General features: G+C 50.1%; 1 protein-coding gene across 2 annotated transcripts in view; it reads right to left on the bottom strand.

Annotated features, from left to right (window-relative positions):
* Window positions 1-92: 92 nt before the first annotated feature.
* The window catches only part of LOC138815388 (solute carrier family 12 member 4), a 29,307-nt gene continuing 5,063 nt past the window's right edge, over window positions 93-24,336 (bottom strand). Inside the window, exons 2-24 of one of the 2 annotated variants that reach the window (XM_070004750.1) lie at window positions 21,586-21,680; window positions 19,875-20,006; window positions 15,288-15,434; window positions 15,142-15,196; window positions 12,276-12,406; window positions 9,138-9,379; window positions 8,779-8,993; window positions 8,071-8,235; window positions 7,892-7,990; window positions 7,540-7,597; window positions 6,968-7,142; window positions 6,495-6,613; window positions 4,677-4,775; window positions 4,305-4,424; window positions 3,803-3,907; window positions 3,379-3,547; window positions 2,891-3,086; window positions 2,610-2,779; window positions 2,392-2,523; window positions 2,205-2,312; window positions 1,074-1,258; window positions 819-952; window positions 93-674 (exon numbers count right to left, since the gene is read on the bottom strand). In XM_070004750.1, the coding sequence (XP_069860851.1) occupies window positions 583-674; window positions 819-952; window positions 1,074-1,258; window positions 2,205-2,312; window positions 2,392-2,523; window positions 2,610-2,779; window positions 2,891-3,086; window positions 3,379-3,547; window positions 3,803-3,907; window positions 4,305-4,424; window positions 4,677-4,775; window positions 6,495-6,613; window positions 6,968-7,142; window positions 7,540-7,597; window positions 7,892-7,990; window positions 8,071-8,235; window positions 8,779-8,993; window positions 9,138-9,379; window positions 12,276-12,406; window positions 15,142-15,196; window positions 15,288-15,434; window positions 19,875-20,006; window positions 21,586-21,680 (3,143 nt within the window). In that variant the 3' untranslated portion in view covers window positions 93-582. The remainder of the gene's footprint in view (window positions 675-818; window positions 953-1,073; window positions 1,259-2,204; window positions 2,313-2,391; window positions 2,524-2,609; window positions 2,780-2,890; window positions 3,087-3,378; window positions 3,548-3,802; window positions 3,908-4,304; window positions 4,425-4,676; window positions 4,776-6,494; window positions 6,614-6,967; window positions 7,143-7,539; window positions 7,598-7,891; window positions 7,991-8,070; window positions 8,236-8,778; window positions 8,994-9,137; window positions 9,380-12,275; window positions 12,407-15,141; window positions 15,197-15,287; window positions 15,435-19,874; window positions 20,007-21,585; window positions 21,681-24,336) is intronic. The other variant, XM_070004751.1, reaches the window with a different exon arrangement.

Genomic DNA, 24,336 nt, shown 5'->3' with positions numbered 1-24,336 from the left:
AAGGGGCACAATCTCAGGGAGCCGGCTTTGGGCCTGGGTTCAGTTCTGTCTCTCCCCTTGGCGCCAGGGAAAACAGAGCTGGGCAGCAGGAGGCCCAGAAGTACACAATGTTTTATTGAAAAATAGTCAGGCTTCAGCTCGGACAGCTCCATTCCCCTAGGCTTAGTGGGGGTTCCTGCCCACAGTAGTCTGAGCCAGGTCTTCCTGCTGGCAGGCTAGGCTGAACTTCCTCCTGTGCTGCCCTTCCCCTCCTTCTCTCATGGTAACATCCAAACAATAAATATATAATAAATAGTGCTGGGCTAGGCTGGACCTTCCAACCCCACATCAGCCTCCCTAGTCTTTTTTTTTTTTTTCAGCCAGGACGAGCTTACTGGGGTTGGGGGAAGTCCCCAAACCTCCCACAGTCCACAGAACCTCAGATCCATTTCCACTGCCAGGCCCAGCCTCAGTTTCCTGGGAGAACTAGCAAAGCTGGTCCAAGGCAAGGCTGGGCAAAGCAGAACTGGCAAGTAGGTATGTGGTAGGGTGGGGGCTGTTGCCCTGGACACCTCTACTCTAGGCCACAAGACTACACTAGGCTCAAGAGTAGATGGTGATGACTTCACGGCCACCACCACGCACCAACAACACTCGCTCGAGGCCCTCGGTCAGCACTTCAAGGAACTCCATGTCTGTAGAGCATAATGTTAAGGAGGCAGCTGCCAGTCCAGGAAGGAGGTAGAGTGGGGACCTGCCCCCACTCGGGAAAAGAAACTTTTGGTATGAACTCACAGGAAACCTACTTCCTCACTGCCTGCCTCTCCACCAAAGGATACAGTTCTCATCACCCTCACTGTTCTTAGGTGGGCCAGGCATGTTCAGTAGGACCAGGCGGGCATCGTGGGAGCGGGTGACTATGACTTCGTTAAGTTTCACAGCAGTGTGCATACGCCGAACATTAGATTGATCCCTGCAGGTGATAGAGATGTTCAGAGGCCACCAGGAACCATCTAGCAAGAACAACTACGTCCTTATCCACCTGCACTGCTTGTCTGCTTCTACCCTACTCCTTGCAACATGGCTGCACTCACGGCTTCATGTGCACCAGCTCCCGGAAGTTTTCAGGTGCATGGCTGGGGTCCCAGGGTTCGGTCATGTACTTGTCCCGGGTCCATGTCATCTGGATCTTGTCAGTTGCTGCTGCAGACTCGTCCTCCTCATCTGAGTACAGACTCTCCAGCCGTAGAGCCGAGTGCCTGTCTTTGACTAGCTGGGCCTAAGGACAATCAGAAGTCACCTTGGTACCCCGGGAAGAGGGAAATTGGCTGGCCCTACATGACCATTCTGCCTCCCTGGAAAATGGGCTCTGGTTCAGCTGGAGCTCAGGAGTCTTTCTTTTTAGTGTGATACTATTTTTGTTCATATTTTGTTTTGGAAGTGCTACTACAGTGGCCATGGAGTGGGGAGTGGCTCAATCATATCTGGCCTTCCATGCCCGCTGACCACCTCACCTGAGCATGCCACTTTTGTGCATGATCTATTGCATACTAATGTGCTCATCTAGGTAATGGTCAAGGTTAGTGAGGTAGAATGCCATGTTCTTGAGCCACCACCCCCTTCCCCCCCCCCCCGAGCCTCAGCTCTTTTTGCTCTAGTTATTTATATTTTTGGTTGGTCATGGGCTTGAACTCAGGGCCTGGGCAACGTCCCTGAGCTTTTCTGCTCAAGGCTAGCACTCTGAGCCACCGTGCCACTTCTAGTTTTCTGATGGTTAATTGTAGATAAGAGTCTCACAAACTTTCTTGTCTGGTCTGGCTTTGAACCTTGATCCTCAGATCTTGGCCTCCTGAGTAGCTAGAATTAGAGGTCTGAGCCACTGGCTCCCTGCCTCTATAGTTATTTTTTGAATAAGGTCTTGTGTTTATGTCTGGACCTGTCTCAGAATGTGATGCTCCTACTTATGACATCTTGCATAGCTGAGATCACAGGTTCATGCCACCACCCTGAGCTTGTTTGCTGAGATGAGATCTTAACTTTTGCACGGGCTGGCTTCAAACAATAATTCTCCCAACTCTGCCTCCTGAGTAGCTGTGATTACAGGTGTGAGCCACCACATCTAGCCTTGAAGTGAATCATATTGATACCACCCCCCCCACTTCACAGTATCTCCAAAACCCTGACCCTGCCACCCACCCCCAGCTTGAACCAAGATGCCCACTAACTTCTCGCTCCCGCTCATTCTTGGTCAGCCTCATCTGCCGCAGCATCTGAGACCGCTGTTCCATCATCAGTGTGCGCTCATAGGTATATGCAGAGATGTCGCTGTTATGCTGGGAAGAGAGGAAGCTGTGAGGACTGGGATGCAAGGTGCCCAGAATCCTCAGGGCCAGGCTGGAACTAGCAGCTCACCATTTCCACCACCTCTACTTCTGCCTCCAGGCGGAGGTGGTACAAGAAGATGGCAAGATCCTTCTTCATCTGGATGCTGTTGTCATCCATCTGGGCCACTGTAAAGATGCGCATTCGGCACTTCCTCCAAACCTGTGGCCAGGGAGTAGGGGTGCTCCCGTTACATCTGGCCCTATGAGAGCCCAGCCATTCCCACTCCCGCCCACTGTCTGGCCCACCTTATGCTGGCGCAACAGGAAGGGCAAAAGCATGAGCATGCCACCATCATGCACGATCCACCACACATCAATGTGGCCCTCCAGGTAACGCTCATGGTTGCTGGGGTAGAAAGCGATGTTCTTGGGGACCAGCAGGGCCAGGTGGGCGGCTGTGGTACAGCGCACAGTGTCTGGGGAAGGACGACACTGCTGACTACCAGCCTGTAGCCCTTTGGCTTCTGCCACCTCTTGACTCTACCCTGGCCCCCTTGGTCGAGCCCAACAGCCAGCCCTTCACATACCAATAAAGGTCTTCCAGGCACGTGGATCCTCACTCTGTCGCCAGCCGTAGGGCCAGCCCAGTACCACAGAGTTATGCCTCATGCCACCCAGGCCGCAGGACTGGATGAGATGAGCCAGCCCTTCACGTACTTTGCTGGCCACCACTACCTGGCAGAAGCCTTTCACCTTCTCAATCTCCATCATGTTCTTGATTGTCTGGAGAACACAATGGTGTCAGAAAGTGAGATCATCAGCTTTTCCTCGGTTGGACTCCCTCCCAAGGTTCTAGGACACACATGACTACTTGGGAGGAGAGGGCCTACAGCAAGCTTGTTTACCCAGAAGCCATGATGGGACAGCTATACCCACTTGCTCCAGCTCCAAGGTAGCAGCTGTGTTGTCCACCTGGCTGGCCAGCCTGGACAGGACTAGTTCCCTTCCCCACATCCCAGCTGTAGCCCAGACCCCATTGGCCCAGTTCAGCTCCTTCTACCCCCGCAGCAAGCACCTGCTCAGCAGCTTGGGCCTCGCCATAGCTCTCCAAGAAGCTGCCCTGGATGACGGAGCCAACGATTGTCAGGCCCTTGCCAGCCTTAAGCTGGGAAGCAAAGGTGAGGAGCCGTGGGTACTTCACATGAAGGTCCTCGTCTAACTTCAACAGCACCAGCAGCTGAGGCCTATAGTGGCCAGATGAGGATTCAGCCCGAGACCGGGGCCACACCTTTCCAAGGAGCTTCTTCATCTTCCCTTCCCAAAATACTGCCTTCCCCCTGTCCCCTCCCCCCCCCCCCCAGTACACACCAGGCTTGAGTAACATAGATCTAAGGAACCAATAAGCAAGAGGGCACTCCAGATAACACCAGAAGGGGCCCTCCCACCTTCATAGTGCTAAGAACCTTAGATGTCCCCTGCCAATCTAGGCATGAACTTACCGCCAGTTCTTGGTGTGAGGTGGCCCCTCTTCCAGCCGTAACAGTGCATAGCGGGCAGCACTCAGGGACAAGCCTCGGATCCCATCACCCCACTCCTTCTCAGCCCTATAGATGCCACACATTAATGAGGCCTTGGTCCTACCAAAAATCTCTCTCTCTGTCGGAATGCTGGAGATTAAACTAACAGTCTCATGCATGCTAATCAAGTGAGCCACCCCCCAGCTCAATTCAGGATTTCTGCCTCTATAAATATGGAATGAGGGGAGCTAGGCCCTCTTAGCGCCCCAAGTCACCCCAAGGTGGATAACAAACACAATCCAGCTCCTCCCACAATCCAACGGTCATAACTCCATTTACTCAATCAGACACCACAGCACCCAAGGTGGACAGCAAATGCCATTCAACTCCTCCCACAATCCAACATTCACACCACCCCACTTACTCAATCAGCCACCATGAATGTTGTACGGGCTGCTGACAGAAGCAACAGCCCTTCACTCACCCTTGGTACTCGATGTACTTATAGATCATGCCTGCAATAAGCATAGCAACCAGAGCATAGTACCAGGAAGAGACAAACATAAGGGCCAGGCAGAGGCTCATGCCCAGGAAAGACAGCGTCCTGAGACAGAGGCAAAGGAGAGAAGAATGAGCAAAACCAGCAGGGCCCCAGGTCACAGCCCATCCCATGCCCCAAGTCACAAGCTGGGTTTGAGAAACAGGTCAAGTCCCTGACCCTCCAATGTCCATCTCCAGTGTTTCACTAAGAGCAGCTACTACTCCAACTCAAATCTCAATCCACAACACGGCTCCTGGACTCCTCAATACTCCCCCAAGTTAAAGGCCTTGGCTCTGGGGTCCATCTGGAACTCACCAGTGATAGTATTTGAATCGGGGTCGCCAATTGGGGGTCCTCAGGAGCGTCTGGACAGCACAGGCCAGGTTCACAAACAGATAACACATCAGAAAGAACCTGAAGCACAGGGAGCTGGTTGGTGCAGAACAGCCTCCTTGGTAGATCTAACAGCCTGATTTCTGGCTAGCCTGGACCAGAAACGGCCATCATTTTGGCTCTATTCTCTGTGGGCTTAGTCAGTCTTCCCAACTCCATAGTACCTATTCCCAGGGTGTGATGCAGATGTGAATATTGCCAAAGTCTCTTCAGAGCCAGGTTACAGAGGATGAGCTAAGATTCACTGTCAGGGGAGAGAGGGGGTTGCAGGCCAGGGAATAGCAAGCAAACTAGAACAGGATGGTGATGAATGGCAGGGGCGCTCAGTGTGTGCAGAGTGAGACAATCATTCAGGTCTCTAGTCAGGGCAACCAGAGGAATAAGAATCAATCATGCAAGCCAGGCACCGGTGGCTCACGCCTGTAATCCTAGCTACTCAGGAGGCTGAGATCCGAGGATCACGGTTCAAAGCCAGCCCAGGCAGGAAAGTCTGTGAGACTCTTATCTCCAATAAACCACCAGAAAACCAGAAGTGGCGCTGTGGCTCAAGTGGCAGAGCACTCGCCTTGAAATGAAGAGCTCAAACAGCTCCCAGGCCAAGAGTTTAAGCCCCATGACCGACCAAAAAAAAAAAAAAAAAAAAAGCCATCATGTGGGAGAGAGGAAGAGGTCAGGAGAAAAGAACCATGAGGATTCACTGAGTTGGACACTTCTGAGACACTGCGTTGGGTATGGGAGTAAGGACATAGACAAGGCGGGCTGTGTGAACCCTCCCAGGGAGAAGGCTAAGGTAGAGGAAGCACCAATCTCTGCCCTCAGTCAACAGAGCAGAAGGGCAGACAAGAAGGCAGGACTCTGGGACAGGAGTGCCAGGGGCAAGGAGTCCCATAAGGTCCCTGATGACAGAGACTGTCAGAAGGCCACATGAGGGGGTTGAAAGCATGGCTCAGTTGGTAGAGCTCCAGTCAATGAGCAGAAGTGTCAGGTACTAAGTTCGAGTCCTGGTCTTGGACCCCCCCCCCCCCAAAAAAAAATGAAAAAGCCACATGCTTGATTAAAGGCTCTACTATGTCTCTGACTTGGCCAATAGAGGTCACCACTCAAGATGAAGTTTGAAGTGTGTACTTCTGTTAAGGGTGGGGTGTGCTAGAGTGACAAGAGAACCCAGAGGTTGTAGGGTGGGGCGAAAGCTGCTAGGTAAGGGAGAGAGGCCCGTTGGGCCTGTAAGCTGAGTGGGCAGTGAAGGGCAGGCTCTTTATAACTAAACAAACAAGGAACAGAAAGCATGAGGACCCTAACATGAGCCGAGGTGAATACAGCAACCCAACAAACTGTCCCCAACTGTCCCAGAACCCCCCTAGGACACTGCTCTCAAAGCACCAGCACACTCACCTGCCCAGCTTCTAGACCAGGCACAAGCAAACTTGAAAGTGATTGGGTTAGAGGCTGCTTCATGAAGGCTCTAGGGCCTAGGTCTGTCCCTGTCTGGGGTGGGGGTGGGTAGGGAGTTTCCCACAGTGCTGAGTGTAAGTCGCTTTGGTCTCTGAAGCTTTGGAATAGGTGCCGGGCTGGCTTCTAATGCAGGGAAGGTTGGGTCTTGCCAGTTCAGTCCACATGGGCTGCCTACCACATAACCCAACCTGTCTCCCAGCTCCCACCCTCAACACCACACAAGCTGTGAGGCCCTAGGGTTCAGGGAGCTCTTCCCAAGACCATCCCCCTGCCCTGCCCTCAGCTTACATGGATAGAATGGGGGCCACCATGTCGAGTGAGGCGATGAGGATGCCCAGCTCTGCGATGAGTGCTGTCAGTAGAAGTGCCCACGTCGGCTCACCATTTGCCTTCCCGTGGCCAAACACCTGCAGACACCAGGGAAGAAGCTGCTCCTACCACTCTGCTCCCATCGCGGGAGCTCAAGCCCCTGCCTGGCCTCCCTCATCCCTAGGCTCCTTGGCTGAGCTGCACGACTCCCCTATATGTACTGCTGTTGGGAATGACAGGTTTCCCTGACTCCCACTTCTCTAGGCATCCTAACTTGGATGAGACTCAGATGAGAACTCAGGTTCCAAGCTAACCACAAGCAGGGCCAGGGAAGTTCTCAGAAGCTCCTTATAGATAGACAGCGGCCAGATGCTGGGGCTTCTGTGGGCAGGCTATGATGTTCCTGATTCCCTGTCTCTCTAGCTAACCAGAGGCTGTACAGAAGGGCTCACCCGGAGGAAGGGGATGATGTTATCCTTGGCAATGGCCTGCAGTAGGCGTGGTGCCCCAGTGAGGCTCTGGAGTCCAGCGCCACATGTTGAGAAAAAGGAGCCGACGACAATGACCCAGGGTGACGGCCAGGCCAAGGTGCCCACCACCAAATTCCTGCTGACGCCGTCGCCGTACCTGCAGGGGCCAGGCTCAGACCAGGTCCAGGCAAGGAGGCCCCCAAGCCCTGGATGAGGCCACCCAGAGTGAGGGTTGTCAGGAGGCAGGAATGAGGGCTGAGGGGATGGGGGGGGGGACACGTGGGGGGTAGAGTTCTGGCCCTAAGTGGAGAAGGTCAGTGGCCAATCTCTATTCTGTAACTTTGCCCCACCAAGATCTTAATGTCCAACCTAGAGCTTAATGTCACCATCTTTTCAGGATTTAAAAAATCCTGGAGAAGCCTGCTCCAAGTGGAGGCAGAGACCATCAGTGGGAGCCAGTGGCCTAAGGAGATGTGTAGGACCATGTAGGGGGGCTGGGGTGAGAGCAAGCAAGAGTTGAGTCACAGTTGCAGGGAGGGACACAGCTCACTCACTTGTCCCGGAGCACCACGCCCTCGATGCAAGCACCAAAGAGAACCACGCTGCTGAAATCTACTCTGCGTCAAGGAAGCTGGCCCTTTACCACGCTGCAGCCTGCCTCATTCCCCGCAGGAACCTAGTGGCTCTCATGGCTGTCACCTCAGCCTGCAGATTTGTGAGAGTTCCGTGGTGCACATGCGTACACCCTTGCAGCATGTGTAGATTGTGCAAGGGGTGAAGTATACACGCATGCATGGATGTTGTGTGTCTGTGGCTGCTGACAAATAGCTTATATGCAGGCAGGTGCCATCTGCCCCCTACCCCCTACCCCCATGCCCCATCCGTCCCAGGCTTGGAAAAGGATACACACAAGTGAGGTGGTCACGATGGCCAGGATGGTCCCCACCGGAATGGACTTCTGGGCATCACGGAGATCCCCAGAGCGGTTGGAGCCAGCCATGATACCTTCAAAAGCAAATGAGACCCCCTCAGGGGCTCCCCAGGACTGGAGGCAGAGCTGGGCGAATGGGTGAACAGGGGCTCACCTGTTACGGAGGGGAAGAAGATGCCAACCAACACAGTGAAGGACGTGGCGATGTCAGCCACCACATAGAGAGACAGGTTCTCCTTCAGGCCAATTGTGTCTGTGGAGGGCAGCCCACGTTTCCCCACCACCTCGCCCTTCTCCAGGTAGGCACTCCACAGGTTTTCTGTAGGGGCAGCAGCATGACCACCATAGCCCTACCAACTTCCCCAGGGACAGTTAGGGCTGCCCAGCACGAGGTTGCAGACACAAGGAAGCTCTGGGGACAGCTTCAGCCCAGCAGTTAAGGTCTGCCATAGAACTGCTCTAGCTTCAGGGAGGAAGCTGTCCAGCGAGAAATCTGACAGTCAATAGTGATTGAACAGCATTAGCCAGAACCCCACTGGAGCCTGCCTCCCACACAGAAGCTCTTTATGGCCCCTGTGGGAACCACCCCAAGCAGCATCAGGGGCTGGTGGCCAGAGAAAGAGGGATTGCCAGAACTTTCTAGGGGCTGCTGCAGGCCTGGGATGCTGGCCAAACAGGCTCTGTTCACCCAAAATTCAGCCTCTAGGAGCCAGGCTGAGAAGACACTGCTGAGCCGGGAAGGCAGCCAGACTTACCCCCCCCCACGCCCCATTCCCAAGCTGACCACACAAGGACAGTTCTGTGCTCTGCTCTTCTAACAGCCTGTGGGTTGGAGAATGGGAGCATGGGGAGGAGGACCTACCCTGGAGCACACCAGCACCCGCTCCAGGGATGCCAGGGATCTCAGTCACGTTGTTGAGTAGGAAGTAGGGGTCACAGGAATCAGTGGTAAGGTTGGGGCTATGGCAGAAGAAGCTCCACAGCCGAGTAGCTACTGTCTCATTGTCTACGATGGTTGTCTTAGCGCAGACATCAAACTGGTCCCGAGACAGTGTCCTATTGCCCAACATGCACACCCTATAGAGAAGAAGGCATGAATATCTGCTCAGCTGGAGACCCCAGCTTCTTTTCACCCAGCACTCTTAAGGATCTAGACATCAAAGGCCACCTATGTGGAAGAGACATCAATGGAATGCCTAGACAAATGGTCAAATTACTTACGGAAACACAGGAGGGTCAAAAATAGACTTGATGCCCCCAGCATAGATGGAGAGGATGGAGATGATCACACAGGCCAGGAAAAGCGAGGCAAATTTGTTCACATACTTGACACCAACAAACACCACTAGGGTCATGAAAGTCAGGAAAATGGTCCCATACACCCTCATATTGTTCAAAGTGGCACTTGATGCATCGTGAGCACCCGATGGGTGAAAAATGGCAGCTGGTGGAGCAATGTAGGTCTGAAACAAAAGGACACATGTAGAGGGTTCAATCTTCCTATTTGGAAAATGAAGTCTATCATTTTGATTTTCTTCTGAAGTGTAACTAAAGGATGCCACTCCCCAAAGACCACAGACTATACAATTCTATTTATGTGAAATATTCAGAAGAAACAAATCCAAAGATTTGTTTGGTGGTTGTAAAGGATGAGGGTAGGGAGAAGGACTATTAATGGGGTTTCTTTTGCAGTGTTGAAAATGTTCTAAAGTTGATTGTGGTGATGAATTGTACAGTTTTTCTTCTCTTTTTTGGGGGGAGGGGTGGAGTGGAGGGGGGTGGGGTGGGGACGAAAGACTGAACCCAGGCGTCATAGCTCTATTACTTGCTCTATGCCCCTTCTGCTTGTTTCATTTGTTTTGTGTGTGTTCTAGTATTGGGGCTTGCACTCAGCTATCTTTAGAGCCATATCTCCAATTCCAGCTTTTTGCCAGCTTATTATATAAGTCTCACAGATTCTTCTGCCTGAGCTGGTTTCAAATTGGCCTCCTGAGCAGCTTGGACTACAGGCATGAGCCACTGGCACCCAGAACTGGCTTTGAGACAGAGTCTTGTTGCTACCTTTACAGCTTTCAATCCTTCTGTTTCTGACCTTTGAGTAGCTAGGATTACAAGCATGTATTACTATGCGTGGCTTTGCTTTTTCTGTTTTATTTAATACTGGGGACTAAGCTCAGCTCTTCCTATTTGCTAGGAAAGTACTTCATCACTTAAGCCACAACTACTACCTTTTATTTATTTTTTTTTTACACCAGTCCTGGGGCTTGACCTTAGGGCCTGGGCGCTCAAAGCTAGCACTCTACCACTTAAGCCACAGTTCCACTTCCGGGTTTTTGGGGGGTTAATTGGAGCTAAGAGTCTCATGAACTTTCCTGTCTGGGCTGGCTTCAAACGATGCTCCTCACATCTCAGCCTCCTGAGTAGCTAGGATTACAGGCATGGGCCATTGGCACCTGGCTTAGTCTTAACAAAGTCTTGCTATGTGACCCACACTTGTTTCAAACTTATAGTCCTCCTGTTTCATCTTCCTGGGATGTATATTTTGGTTTTTTGTTTGCTGATATTGGGGCTTGAAATCAGTGCCTGGGTACTGTCCCCAAGTTCTTTTGATCCAGGCTACCACTCTACCACTTGAGCCTTGGCTCCACTTCCAGCTTTTTGTGGTTAATTGGAGATATGAATCTCATAGATTCTTCTTGCCTAGGCTGACTTCAAACCATGATCTTCAGATCTCAGCCTTTTGAGTAACTACAGTTACAGCCACGAGACACTGACACTTGGCACTGAACTGTACATTTTTAATAAGTAGTTAAATGTATGGTATAAGAATAATTTTTGCCAGGTGCTGGGGGCTCACGCCTATAATCCTACTCAGGAGGCTAAGATCTGAGGATCATGGTTCAAAGCCAAACCTGGTAGTAAATTCCATGAAACTCTTATCTCCAATTAACCACCAGAAAACTGAAAGTGACACTGTGGCTCAAAGTGGTAGAGCACTAGCCTTGAGCAAAAAGAGCTCAGGAATAGTGCTCAGGCCCTGAGTTCAATTCCAGGACCAGCACACACACATAGAAAAAATTGTATTTCAACAAATCTATTATTTAAAGTAAAGAGAAACAGAGAAGGAGAAAGAAGGGAAGGAGTAAAGGAAGGAGGGAAAGAAGGAAGAAAGAAAAAAAGGAGAAAGGAAAGGAAGAAAGAAAAGAAAAAAAAGAGAAAGGAAAGAAAAGAATTCAGACACAGGCGCTGCCAATCTAAATAGCAGCAAGGTCAAAAGAGAACAGTCTGAACAAAATAAGAATATTGAATTATAAACCAGTAACTCAGAGAATAAAATAAATATCCAGAGGTCCATATAATTACATGGTTGAATAAACTTGGGAGAAGGGACATTTTTCGTAACAGAAGAATTTCAAATAATGTAGATGAAATGTGAGAAATAGAAAACAAAATTTTAAAAATCAGAAGCTCTAGATCCCAGGTCCACATTGCAGGCAGAGGACCAAGAAATTGTAATAGACAACCATCTCTCTACATAGCTCCTAGGCTCTGGATCCCCAAGGGACATCTGTCACCCTTCCTGCTTGCTCCAAGTCCCCCCCCCCCACCTCCTCCTCTTCTTCTTTTTCTTCTTCTTTTTGTGTTGGTCCTAGGCTTGAACTCAAGGCCTAGGTGCTGTCCCTGAGCTTCTTTGGCTCAAAGATAGCGCTCTACCACTTGCTTGAGCCACTTGAACCACTTCTGGCTTTTTCTGAGTTGTTTATTGGAGATTAAGAGTCTCACAGACTTTTCTGCCCAGGCTGGCTATGAACTGCGATCCTCAGATCTCAGCCTCCTGAGTAGCTAGGATTACAGTACCTCTTCTTTCATTGACCCAGGTGGCTCGCTGGTGAATGAGAAGCCAAGTTTGAATCGGCACCCACAGAGCTCATGGAGGAGACCTGACTTCCAGCCTCCTGTGGCTGCTCGCCATAAGCTGGATCTTCAGAGCCCTGGCACAGAGCTCTGGGGGTAACAGAGCTAGCCAGAGCCCACACAACCCCAAGAATCAATCTCTGTGTCACCACCAAGATTTGTCACTCAGCTAAATGCAACAGCTGGCAGGCCTCCTGCTATAGCTGAAACCATGCCCAGGCAGTGGTAACATCAGACCAAGGGAAAGGGAGCCAGGCCCCTTCCCTGCCTAATTCAAACTAGCATCAGGGTAAAAGGAGGCAAGTCTGATAGAGAGCCCTGGTGGCCCCCCTCTGTGTAACCCTTCAAACCTTACCAGAGGTTAGGAACCACAAATAGCCAGAGCCTCCTGTGTGGAGTCCAAAGAGACTGTGTGGACACAAATGAAGTGACTGCCTGACTCACCAGCAAGATCTCGATGGCTCCCAGGATGTACATGGATGCTGCAAATGTTGTTCCCAGGTAGAAGCAGAGACCCACAGCACCTCCAAATTCCGGCCCCAGTGAGCGGGAGATCATGAAATAGGAGCCCCCAGCTATAGCAAAGAGAAGGTGTACATGGGTTAGGGCCTATTCTTCAACTTCTCCCTCACAACTACCCAGGACTCCCTTTCCCCTCGCACACCATGGCAGGATCAGAGCCTTCTCCAGTTTATCTTTTGGCCCCTTGTGGCCCAGCGCAAGCTGGCCAGGTTGAGTATTCACAGCTGATATTCCTGCCCTGGGGCTATGATTTTATCAGAGACTAACAAACCCTCACAACACAAGGCCCCAAAGACAACAGAGACCTCACACTGTTGATTACACCTGCTGCTGATAAAACCTCTCTGGAGGACTGGGAATATAGCTTAGTGGTAGAGTGCTTACCTAGCAAGCATGAAGCCCTGGGTTTGATTCCTCAGTACCACATACACAGAAAAAGCTGGAAGTGGTGCTGTGGCTCAAGTGCTACAATGCTAGCCTTGAGCAAAAAGAAGCTCAGGGACAGTGCTTAGATCCTGAGTTCAAGCCCCAGGACTGGCAAAAAAAAAGGAAAAAACACGTCGGTGTGGGGGGGGGCGGTAAAGTGCGGGGGAAAGAGAATGATTGGGATTGGGGGGAGGGGGGAGGCTGGGAAGGGATGTGAAGGGTAAACCAAAGGAGGAGGGTGCAATGCTTGGTAAGAAATGTACGCATTATCCTGCCCATGTAATTGTAACCCCTCTGTACAGTATGTTCACAAATAAAATTAAATTAAATTAAAAAAAAAAGGAAAAAACAAAAACAAAATAAAACCTCTCTGGAGAAAATCTAGGAATGGAAATAACCATCAGTAAGTGTTTTTTGTTTTTTGTTTTTTTCAGTCATGGGGCCTGAACTCTGGATCTGCGCACTGTCCCTCAGCTTTTCAGGTCAAGGTGAGTGCTCTACCATTAGAACCACTAGCACCACTTCAGGTTAATTGGAGATAACAGTCTCACGTACTTTCCTGCCCAAGCTGGCTTTGAACTGTGATGGTCAGATCTCAGTCTCCTAACTAGCTAGGATTACAGAAGTGGCTCAATAAGTGTTTTTAAAAGGGCCAACCCTAAGAAAAACCCCGCTGTGGCTCAAGTGGCAGGGCGCTAGCCTTGAGCTGAAGAGCTGAGGGACAGCGCCCAGGCCCAGAGTTCAGGCCCCATGACCGGACCCAATAAATAAATAAATAAATAAATAAATAAATAAATAAATAAATAAACAAATAAAAGGGCCAACCCTCGCCAGGGCTCTGGTGGCTCACACCTGTAATCCTAGTTACTCAGGATGCTGAGATCTGAGGATCACAGTTTGAAGCCAGCAGGGCAGGAAAGGCTATAAGACTCATATCTCTCACAAATTACTCAGAAAAAGCTGGAAGTGATGCTATGGTTCAAGTGGTAAAGCACTAGCCTTGAGCAAAAAATGCAAGCTCAGGGATAGTGTCCAAGCCCTAAGTTCAAGCCCCAGTATGGGCACTAAAAAAAAAAGTCAAGCCTTTCCATGTTGTAACCTTCTCACATTGAGGTCTTCCTAAGGGCACTGCCAGGGGGTGTGAACAGAATCAACTGGTTAAGGCTGTTCAGGACAAGAAGAACCAACATATAGGAGAAAAATCATACAAACTGGGTTGTAACTGACCATAGAAAACACTTTTAAAAATATATCTAAGGCTGGGAATGTGGCTTAGTGGTAGAGTGCTTGCCTAGCATGCATGAAGCCCTGGGTTCAATTCCTCAGTACCACATAAACAGAAGAAGCTGGAAGTGGTGCTGTGGCTCAAGTGGTACAGTGCTAGCCTTGAGTGAAAGAAGTGGGACAGTGCCCAGGCCCTGAGTTCAAGCCTCAGGACTGGCTAACAAAAAAAAATCTAACATTTGGGAAATGTGTGTGTGTGTTGTATGTATGGATGCATGTGTGTGTATGTGTGTGTGTGTATATATATATATATATATATATAAATAAACACATATGTTCCTGGGAAATAGAAATTATACCACAAATATACATACCTACACACATCTATATGTATATACATATACACACAGCAAGAGGTGAGTGAGCAAGAAGAGATGAGTAATTTATAAGACCATGTGACAAAAGACTAATGAAAATGAACTCAGCATAGTGACAATATAGATACCCTTTTAAGCCCCTTACTGTAAACATATATTGCCCTTTCTTGTGAAGGGCATATTGTAGGGTTGTGTGTGCACGCGTGTGCGTGCGTGCGTGCGTGTGTGTGTGTGTGTGTGTGTGTGTGCTGGTTCTGGGGTTTGAACTCAGGGCCTAGGGTTGTGTGTGCACGTGTGTGTGTGTGTGTGTGTGCGTGTGTGTGCGCGCGCGCGCTGGTTCTGGGGTTTGAACTCAGGGCCTGAGTGTTGCCCCTCAGCTTCTTTTGCTCAAGGCTAGCGCTCTACCATTTGAGCCACAACTCCATTTCTGGCTTTTTTGGTAGTTTATTGGAGATAAGAGTTTCACCGACTTTCCTGCCCAGGCTGCCTTCAAACTGTAATCCTCAAATATCAATCTTCTGAGTAGCTGGGATTATAGACATGAGCCACTGGGGCCCAGCTAGGTGGTTTGTTTTTATACAAACCAAACACAACAGCAATCTCTAATTTTGTCAATCAGGAAGGTTTAGTTGATGGCATGGTCCTAGAGTCAGTCAGGGACTGGGACCCTACTGGAGGGGGGAATAGCAGGGGGTCCCAGTAGGTCAAGGCGGGCTCTGAATTGCAATCCCTCCATCACACCCGGGGTGGCGCTCACCCACCTGGAACCACGCCGTTGGTGGCAATGGCACTCATGGAGATGGCTGTCAGCAGTGTCTGTAGAAAGGAGAGAGGACTTAGATGAGCAACTGGGCTGGGTAGGGTTTATGAGATGCCTACAGCCCATGTCCAGTCCTGGTCTACTCACACAGCAGCAGCAGATGAGCACTATGAGGAGGGCCTGCAGTACCCCCGCCGTGCCCACCATCCAGGTCAGCCGCAGGAATAGGATGACTCCAAAGATGTTCTGCAGGCAGGGCAGGTACACCCCCATGAGAGTGCCCATGCTGGGGGCCTATGTGGGCAAGAAAGGAGAGGCACTCATAGCATGCCGTATCATTCACATCACTCCCCTAACACACACAGCTGTGACAAGGGTCACTACAGGTCACGGTAACCCACAGTTCACTGGAATGCCTTAAAATCATTCACAAGCAGACTTGGCTCATTTACTGTCTTCTCACCAACAGGTTGTGCAGGGCCTAAAAGATGCTCAGGAACCTGGTGAGTGGCAAGTTCACTTTGCAAATTCCTGGACATCTTCTTGAGAAAATTCCAGAGATAAGTGAGATTAGGCTATGGGTAGGTGAGGAAAGAGTAAACACAGATCCAACAGGATTTCTCAACTGTGTAAGGACAGAGGAGGGACAAAACAGGAGGCCAGGCAGAGGGCACACCTACAGAGGCAGGACTAATACAACCCAGGGCAGGAGAGCCTCAGCAAAGCCTCCTTGGTGCTTAAAAACTGGGACTAGGATAGACCCACATAGCCACAGGGAATCCTGGTGGGTCCAGGCCTGAGACAGAATCTATGTGCAGCATGAAGAACCTGGGGAAGAATGAACCTCCTCACGCTGACCAGCCCAGTGCAGCCCAGGTGAAAGAGCCCCTCCCAGAGGATCCAACCCACCAAGGAACAGCAGCAAGAGTTTCCAGTCCAACCCCCATCTGAGGCTGAGTCACCATCAGAAAAGGGCAGTGAGGGAAAGGGCAGGGCCGGAAATGCTTTCTGCATCCCCAAATAACCTCTGGCAGCCTCAGAAGGTCACTGGGCCAGAGCTGGAGTGGCTGCCAGGGAAAAGCTGCCTTCTTAGGGTTTGACAGGGTTCCGTTGGAGGCCCACCCTTCCTGCTTCAAGTCTTCTTTTCTTTCTTTCTTCTTTTATTTTTTTTTTTGTATTGTTTTTAGACAGGGCCTCGTCTGTAGCTGAGGCTAGCCTAGAACTCACTATGTAGCCTACAGCTCAAGATTCTCAGCCTGTCAAGTACTGGGATTACAGGCATGCACTACCACTCTTCTCTTAATTTATGCCTTCCTTGATGATACCCCTGCTCAGTCACCCTAGGTGAGGTCCACAGCTCTCTAGCTTCCTGACTCCCTGTAGACTTGACTAGGCTCCTCCTCCTCTAGTCAAAATCCACTGGGCAGGGATTCTCAGCCACCCTCTTACATTCTCACCCTACTAGGGGTCAGGTGAGCTGGATAGCTAGGCCAAGGCTAGACCCCAACATCCTCACAGGTTCCCCACTGGGCCATAGGACCATGGCTTCTCACCAATTCAGGCTTCTTTCCCATCCCCCATCCCCCTTATAGTCCCTGAGAATTAAAAACAAAGTCTTTCCACTAAGGCTACCCCTCAGCCCTGTACTAACCTTTCTTTCAGTTTTTTTTGTTTGTTTGTTTTTGGACATGGGGCTTGAACTCTGGGCCTGGGTGCTGTCCCTCAGCTTTTCAGATCAAGGCTAGTGCTACTTGAGCCACAGCACCTCTCCTGGTTTTCTGGCAGTTTATTGGAGATAAGAGTCTTACAGACTTCCCTACCCTGGATGGTTTTGAACTGTGATCCTCAGATCTCAGCCTCCTGAGTAGCTAAAATTACAGGCAAGAGCCACTGGCACCTGGCTGTTTGTTTTTTGTGGCAGTATCAGTATTTGAACTCAGAGCCTTGCACCAGATCCATTGGGTGGCACTCTACTACTTCTACTACTTAAGCCACATCTCCAGTCCAGCTTTTTGTCGCATATTTTGGAGATGGAGTCTCTTGGACTTTCCTACCCAGGCTGGCTTTGAATCATAACTCTCCAGATCTCAGCCTCCATACCATCCTTTCTTGGAAGCCTTTCATACCCAGTCATCAGCTTGCTGACTCAGCCCAATAGGATAGGAATAAGGCTCTTACCCAAGGATTCTACCACCCATTGTGGGCAAGAGGCTTAACAATTGAGACCCCTCCTGCAGGGCTGGATAGGGACAGGCCGAAGATAGTCAGGGTTTTTGCTATACTTAGTGTAGAACGTGCCCAGTAGGAGAGTAGGGGTCAGGATATCATCTGCCATCTCTGCTTCCTAGAAGGGCACTGGCTCATCTGCTCTCCTGGGCCCACCTCTACAAGGCCCAAGTCTTACAAATGGTGCAAGGCTAGTGACCTGGTTTATCTCAACCAGGAGTTCCTTTGGCTTATGCAGAACACTATAGTCAGGACCAGATTCCAATTCCTTCCAAACACAGTTACTTCCCAAACCTCAGGTCTTCTCACCTCCAAACCAAAAACATAGAGGAAATCCTCATCCCTCAGTTAAATGGGCTCATCATAAAGAGGAGGTAACTAAAGATACAAAAGTCATCCTTGGGGGCCGGGTGCTGGCAGCTCACAACTATAATCCTAGCTACTCAGGAGGCTGAGATCTGAGAATCATGGTTTGAAGCCAGCCTGGGCAGAAAAGTTTGTGATACTCTGATCTCCAGTAAACTAGTAATAAAATCCTGAAGTGGTGCTATGGCTCAAATGGTAGTGTGCTAGAGTTGAGCAAAAAGAAGCTCAGAGACACTGTCCCTGCTTAGGCCATGAGTTCAAGCCCTATTACTGGAAAAAAAAAATTGGGCTGGGAATATAGCTTAGTGGTAGAGTGCTTGCCTAGCATGCATGAAGACCTGAGTTCAATTCCTCAGTACCACATAAACAGAAAAAGCCAGAAGTGGTGCTGTAGCTCAAGTAGTAGAGTGGTAGAGTGCTAGCCTTGAGAAAAAGAAGCTCAGGGACAGTGCATAGGCCCTGAGTTCAAGTCCCAGGACTGGCTAAATAAATAAATAAATAAAGCAGGAAGTAGAGGTGTGGCTCAAGTGGCAGATTGCCAGCCAGCCATGAGCCAAAAAATCAAAATTGAGAGAGAGTGAGAGACCTGGAATACAAACCCCAGTACCATTGCAAAAAAAGGGGAACGGGAAGGGGAAGGAGAAGGGGAAACAATAACTAGAGGAAGGGAGGAAACAATAACTAGAGTATGGGACAGGAAAAAGTCAGGAAAGCTCTGCAAGCTCCTATCATACATATACATCCCCCCACCTGATTCTCAAGGAACTCAGAGGCTTCCAGAAGGTTCTGCCAGTGGAGCCATGGCCAAGACAATGAGGGGCAGAAGTTTGTCACCTGTTCTAGTCTCATAGCCCCTAGAGACAACCAGGTTCCTGGCTACCCTGCCTGAAGGGATGTTATTTCACACCTGTCATGGGAACCCCACAAATCTTTCTCCCGGCATTATGCCTTGATCTTAGACAAGTTACCTGATGCCCTGTCAGTTTTCTCATCTGAAAAATGAAGTTGAGTGGGCGAAGCTAAACTTAGGGAGTCAGGAGGCTGGTTTAAGGACAGTAGGCAGGGTCCTTAAAAAAAAAAAAGTGACAGACAATAGTGGCTCACCCCTGTAATCTTAAGTACTCAGGAGACTGAGATCTGAGGATCGCAGTTGAAAGCCAGCCTGAGCAAGAAAGTCACGAGACTCTTATCTTCAATTAAACATCAAAAAGCTGGAAGTGGGGCTGGGAAGGTGGCTCAGTGGTAGAGTGCTTGCCTTGCATGCATGGGGCCCTGGGTTCGATTCCTCAGCACCACATAAAGCAGAAAAAGCCGGAAGTGGTGCTGTGGCTCAAGTGGTAGAGCACTAGCCTTGAGCTGAAGAGCTGAGGGACAGCGCCCAGGCCCAGAGTTCAGGCCCCACAACCAATAAAGAAAAAAAAAAAGGCTTGAAGTGGAGCTATCTATGGCTCAAGTGGTAGAGAACTAGCCTTGAGCAAAAAAGCTCAGGGAGAGCACCCAGGCCTTGAGTTCAAGCCCCCCAGTACAGACAAAAGAAAAAGAGAGAGAAAAAGAGAGAGGGGAGAGAGAGGGGAAGGAAGGAAGGAAAGAAGGAAAAGGAGGAAGGCAAAAACAATGAAATCTCCCCTATATAACTAATGTAACCTAAAAAAAAAAGGAAAATGAAGATGATAATAGCATTACCTCATAGCTTATTTTTTTCTCTTTTGAGATGGGGTTTTACTAGGCTGCCCAGGCTAGCCTCAGGAGACTCCTGGGCTCTATCAGTTCTCCAGCCTTGGCCTCCCAAGTTGCAGTGATTACAGGTGTGTGCCTCTGGGCCAGGCTTCCACCTCACAGCCCTGTGAGGATAACATTCGAGAAGCTGCGCCCACTCTAAGTGCAGTGCCTTACACAGTGACAACTGAGTACAGGCGACTGTTGTTCTCAGTTACTTCTGAGGACCTCCCTGGCCTCCTGCTCCCCTCAGGATCTCCACCTTCACCCACCCCTACAATCGTCCTTGAGCTCCAGGCATTCAGTGTCCATCCTTCATGCCCCCCACACCTGGTGAGCTCACCACTATGTGGGGAAATGACTGATTCCATGATATTCTGTCCGTCTGCCCAGATGTGGCCTGTCTGCTGACCTCAACTGGCTTACCTTGGCTGCTCTCCGGCGGGCACCTTCCCCACTCTCAGCCTCTTCATGCTCCTTGGCACCCTGGGTGAGGTTGGTGTAGCTGACAAGCTTGCCCAGAAGAGACGACACCTTTGGGCGAATGTCCAACTCCTCCTGTAAACAGAGCCACGGGGCAAGATGGCAATGGGCCAAGGCGGCGCCAGAATACCTGTGTTTAGCCAGCAGTCTGGCCTCTGGCCCCAAGCCAACGCCTAAGGCAGGTCTGGGCCTGATCCCAGCTCTTGCCTGGGGAAGCCCAGGACAGCCAACTGGGCAGGTGTGGGCACCACACCTCAGCACCTGGCACTCAAAGGCCCCAGCCCAGCGGCTGCTTCTCTCAGCCCCACCCTGACTGTAAGCAGTGCCAGCCCATTTGTGAAAATCACCCGCCTCAGGGAAAAGGAGAAGGCGGGCATGGCTGGCAGATCACAGGCTTCATCCTGACTGCTCTGCTTGGCCACTTCCCAGCTATGGCTGAACCTCTGGGCTTAACATCTAACCTCTCAAGTCTACACAGAATACCCTAGCCACCTCAGTGTGAGCGGGACAAAGGACGTCTCATCTTCCCACCCAGATGCTCACCTTCCTGGATGGTCTTCCTCTAGGCACTTGCTCCTGTGAATAACTCACCTCGACCCCCATGTCAGGAGGCTGGCCCCCCAGCCCGTCCTCTGGTAAGGACAGGTCAAAGACTACAGTGCAGAACTCTGCTGCTCCCACAGACCAGGAAGCCTCTCGGGGTTCAGGACCCCCACCCCTCACTCAGTCAAGGCTTTTCCTGCCCCTGTAGTTTTCACAGTGTCCTGCCTCTACCTGCTTCTTGCCCATATTTAGCATTTTACCTGGAAGCTCCTTTTTGACCTTCTACACAGTAAAGAGTCAAGATCAAAGCCCTTTGGGCATGTGGAAATTGGGAAACCCACATTATATAGTCATAGGGTAGATGGATGTGTGAGTCAGAGTTTAGGAGTCCAACCCATGCCCTCAATCCAGCTCTCACTGCTCAGCCTGACAAAACTCAAGTTAAGAAGCTGAAGTTCGGGACCCTTCTCAGAAAGGGGTCACTGAAGCTGTAGAGAGTGGGCACAGATACAAGGTGGGAGGACCAGACCTTGGTGAAGTAGAAGGGGACACACGTGGAAGAGCCAATTGGGAAAGCAAGGAAGAATCTGTAGGAGTGAACAGAACCATGGCCTGGAAGGAAGCCCTAAGAATGGGCATAAAAGAGGAAACTAAGAAGTAAGGGGCAGTTGGGTGCCGGTGGCTCACATCTGTAATCCTAGCTACTCAGGAGGCTGAGATCTGAGGATCACAGTTCAAAGCCAGCCCAGGCAGAAATGTCTGTGAGACTCTTATCTCCAACTAACCACCAGAAAACAGGAAGTGGTGCTGTGGTTCAAGTGGTAGAGTGCTCACCTTAAGCTGAAGAGCTGAGGGACAGCACCCAGGCCCAGAGTTCAATCCCCATAACCGACCAAAAAAAAAAAAAAAAAAGGTAAGGGGTTACAAGGGAGATGAATAGACCTGGAGATGGCAGTGGGAATGGCATTGTGAGTGGTCCCTAGGAAAGCTGCTTCAGTTGGAAATAGAACCACAGCCTAGCTCCTAAGGAGCCAGAGAGTAGAGGATACACTTTTCTAGCCCAGAGGCCCCCGCCTGCCCAACCTGTGGCCCAGAATGGTTCATTAGCTACCTCAAATAGTGCCAAGTTCCTGTCATAGTAGTCACTTCCTCTGGAGGCCTCCAAGGGGCAAAGGAAAGGGCTGCTTTCTCTGTGGTTACTCTGTCCTATGGGGAGAGAGAAAGAATCAGTTAGGTGCTGCCTCCTCCACCCTCAGCCCACAGGTCTTTCAGAAGGCCAGTCCCCAAAACATCTTCCCAGTAAATCTTTAGATGCCGCACTGTTAAAAGGCTGGACCTCAGTTTCCCTATCACATCCTAACAACCTCCTTGACGACCAGAGTTAAAGTGGGAGCAACCAGCAATAAAACCCTAGCGCATCAATCCTTGTAGTAGAGGACAAGTGCATGAAAGCCCCAAATATACTAATATACAGCACACAGGCATGAGGATCAGAACCTGCCAAAGGCCTCAGCCCTGACCTATCTGGAGCATACAGCATGCCAAGGGCTGCATGTCCTCAGGTACTGCCCAAGTGCTCTTCCAGATAGCGTGAAGACACATTCATGAAGACAGACAGCCTTTGGCTGCCATAGCTGGCAGGGGACCTACTAGCTACCCCAGTATGTACTTTGCAGGGTGCCCTAAAGGACAGTCCAGAGCATGCTGGGAAGTGAAGTTGACCTGGTATCTTACAAAGAGCTGAAGCCAGTGTAAGGAACTTTCTAGGGTTCTCTACAAAATCCAGGCCAGGTACCAGAGGCTCATGCCTGTAACCTTAGCAACTCAGGAGGCTGAGATCTGAGGACTGTAGTTTGAAGCCAGGCAGGGCAGGAAACACCATGAGATTTTTTATCTTCAACTAATCACCAAAATCCTAGAAATAGAGCTGTAGTTCAAGTGATAAAGCACTAAGCTTGAGCAAAAAAAGTTCAGGAACAGAGCTCAGGCCCTGAAGTTCAAGCACCAGGACTGGTATGTGCACGCGTGCGCGCGAGCGCACACGCACACACGTGCGCACACACACATACACAATATCCAGGCTGCAGGGTGGGTGTTGGATTGAGCAAAGAGGCCAAAATACAGAACAGACTGCACATGAGGATCATCTACTGGCCTCAGTCCCCAGATTCAAGAGGTTTTCTGTAGAATACCTGCCTGTCAAGTTAGTAAGAATGCATCTCAGCTCCTAGAAAACCTGACAGAAATGTGCCAATGGACTTTTTTTTTTTGGGGGGGGGGTCCATCGTGGGGCCTGAACTCTGGGCCTGGGCGCTGTCCCTCAGCTCTTCAGCTCAAGGCTAGCGCTCTACCACTTGAGCCACAGAGCCACTTCCGGCTTTTTTCTTTTTGCTTATGTGGTGCTGGGGAATCGAACCCAGGGCCTCAGGCATGCAAGGCAAGCGCTCCACCACTGAGCCAACTTCCCAGCCCCTGACTTTTTTTTTTTTTTGCCGGTCATGGGGCCTGAACTCTGGGCCTGGGCGCTGTCCCTCAGCTCTTCAGCTCAAGGCTAGTGCTCTACCACTGGAGCCACAGCGCCACTTCCGGCTTTTTCTGTTTATGTGGTGCTGAGGAATCGAACCCAGGGCCTCATGCTTGCAAGGCATGCACTCGACCGCTGAGCTACCTTCCCAGCCAGACTTTTTTTTTTTTTAAGCCTACCCCAACTTCCCCAGTTTGACTGCTGGAATGACAGCAGTCTGGCTGGGACATTTGTCACCCCAATGATCCCTATGTTCAATGTGTCTCATCTAACAGCTGCACAGGTGTCCCTCCCTCCCTCATGCACTGCTCCTGAAGCTGCACACTCGGTAGAAGAGGAAAAGCTTCACAGGTAGAGAGACAAGGTTATACCTGTAGCTGCAATTCGACTAGAGCCTCCACATAAGTTCTCAAGTTGCAAAGCTCAGCTGTGTTTTCTGGGTTCCTATTTATCTACACAGATTTTTCCAAAATCTGTTCCTTGTAAGCCCCAGTGGGTGATTTACCTGGCTTTCTACCAAGTGGGCAAAAGATGCCCAGCACTTTTTTTTTTGAAGGGTGTGCCAAATACCCCTATGCCCTTTAAGGCAGCTTGACAACTATAGCACTGGCTGGCAATCTCTCAGCAAATAGGAAGCAGACATAGGGTTCCAAGAAGGTAGAAAATGAGTTAATATGATGTCCAAAAATGGAAGTAACAATGGAAGTGTCATTACCAACCTAAACTAGTGGTGTGATTGGGTCAATCTTTTCTTTGTAAACAAGCCTAAAGGGGTCACAATTTAAGAGATGTTTGCGGCTCAGGATATCAACTGATGGCATCCTCTTAATGTCAGCACATGATTTAATCTGTCTTTTCCTAGCCCACAGCCAATTAGGAGGTATTTTTTAATTACTCAAGGACATCAACAGGTAAAATGTGGCCATAAGGATTTCCAGGGCAAACTCAGCTCTTCTTGCTTCTATCATGTAAAACAGCACATCCTGGGCTAGCTAAGGAGGCCAAGAATCTTAGGTCCACATTTGGTGATTACAGGTACATCAATGCCACTGGTGCCAAGTCATCTTCAAATCCAGTGAAGCCTTCTAGTCCCTTAGGTATCCTGTGACGTCTGTCATAATCTTGCTGCTTATTGAGGATCAGGATAAGGAGTCACAAGAAAACTCTGAAAACCGTTACATTGCCCTTTAATTGAACCATTCTTCACTGAGAAGCCTCTGAAAATTGTTTTTTGTTTGTTTTGTCGGTCATGGGGCTTGAACTCTGGGCCTGTGCTGTCCCTGAGCTCTTCAGCTCAAGGCTAGCACTCTACTACTTGAGCCACAGTACCACTTCTGG

Source organism: Dipodomys merriami, unplaced genomic scaffold (assembly GCF_024711535.1).
Source record: "Dipodomys merriami isolate MVZ:Mamm:240054 unplaced genomic scaffold, mDipMer1.0.p SCAF_64, whole genome shotgun sequence".
Lineage (NCBI taxonomy): Eukaryota > Metazoa > Chordata > Mammalia > Rodentia > Heteromyidae > Dipodomys > Dipodomys merriami.
Note: the sequence above shows the minus strand (reverse complement) of the source record. Positions and strands in the feature narration are given on the sequence as shown.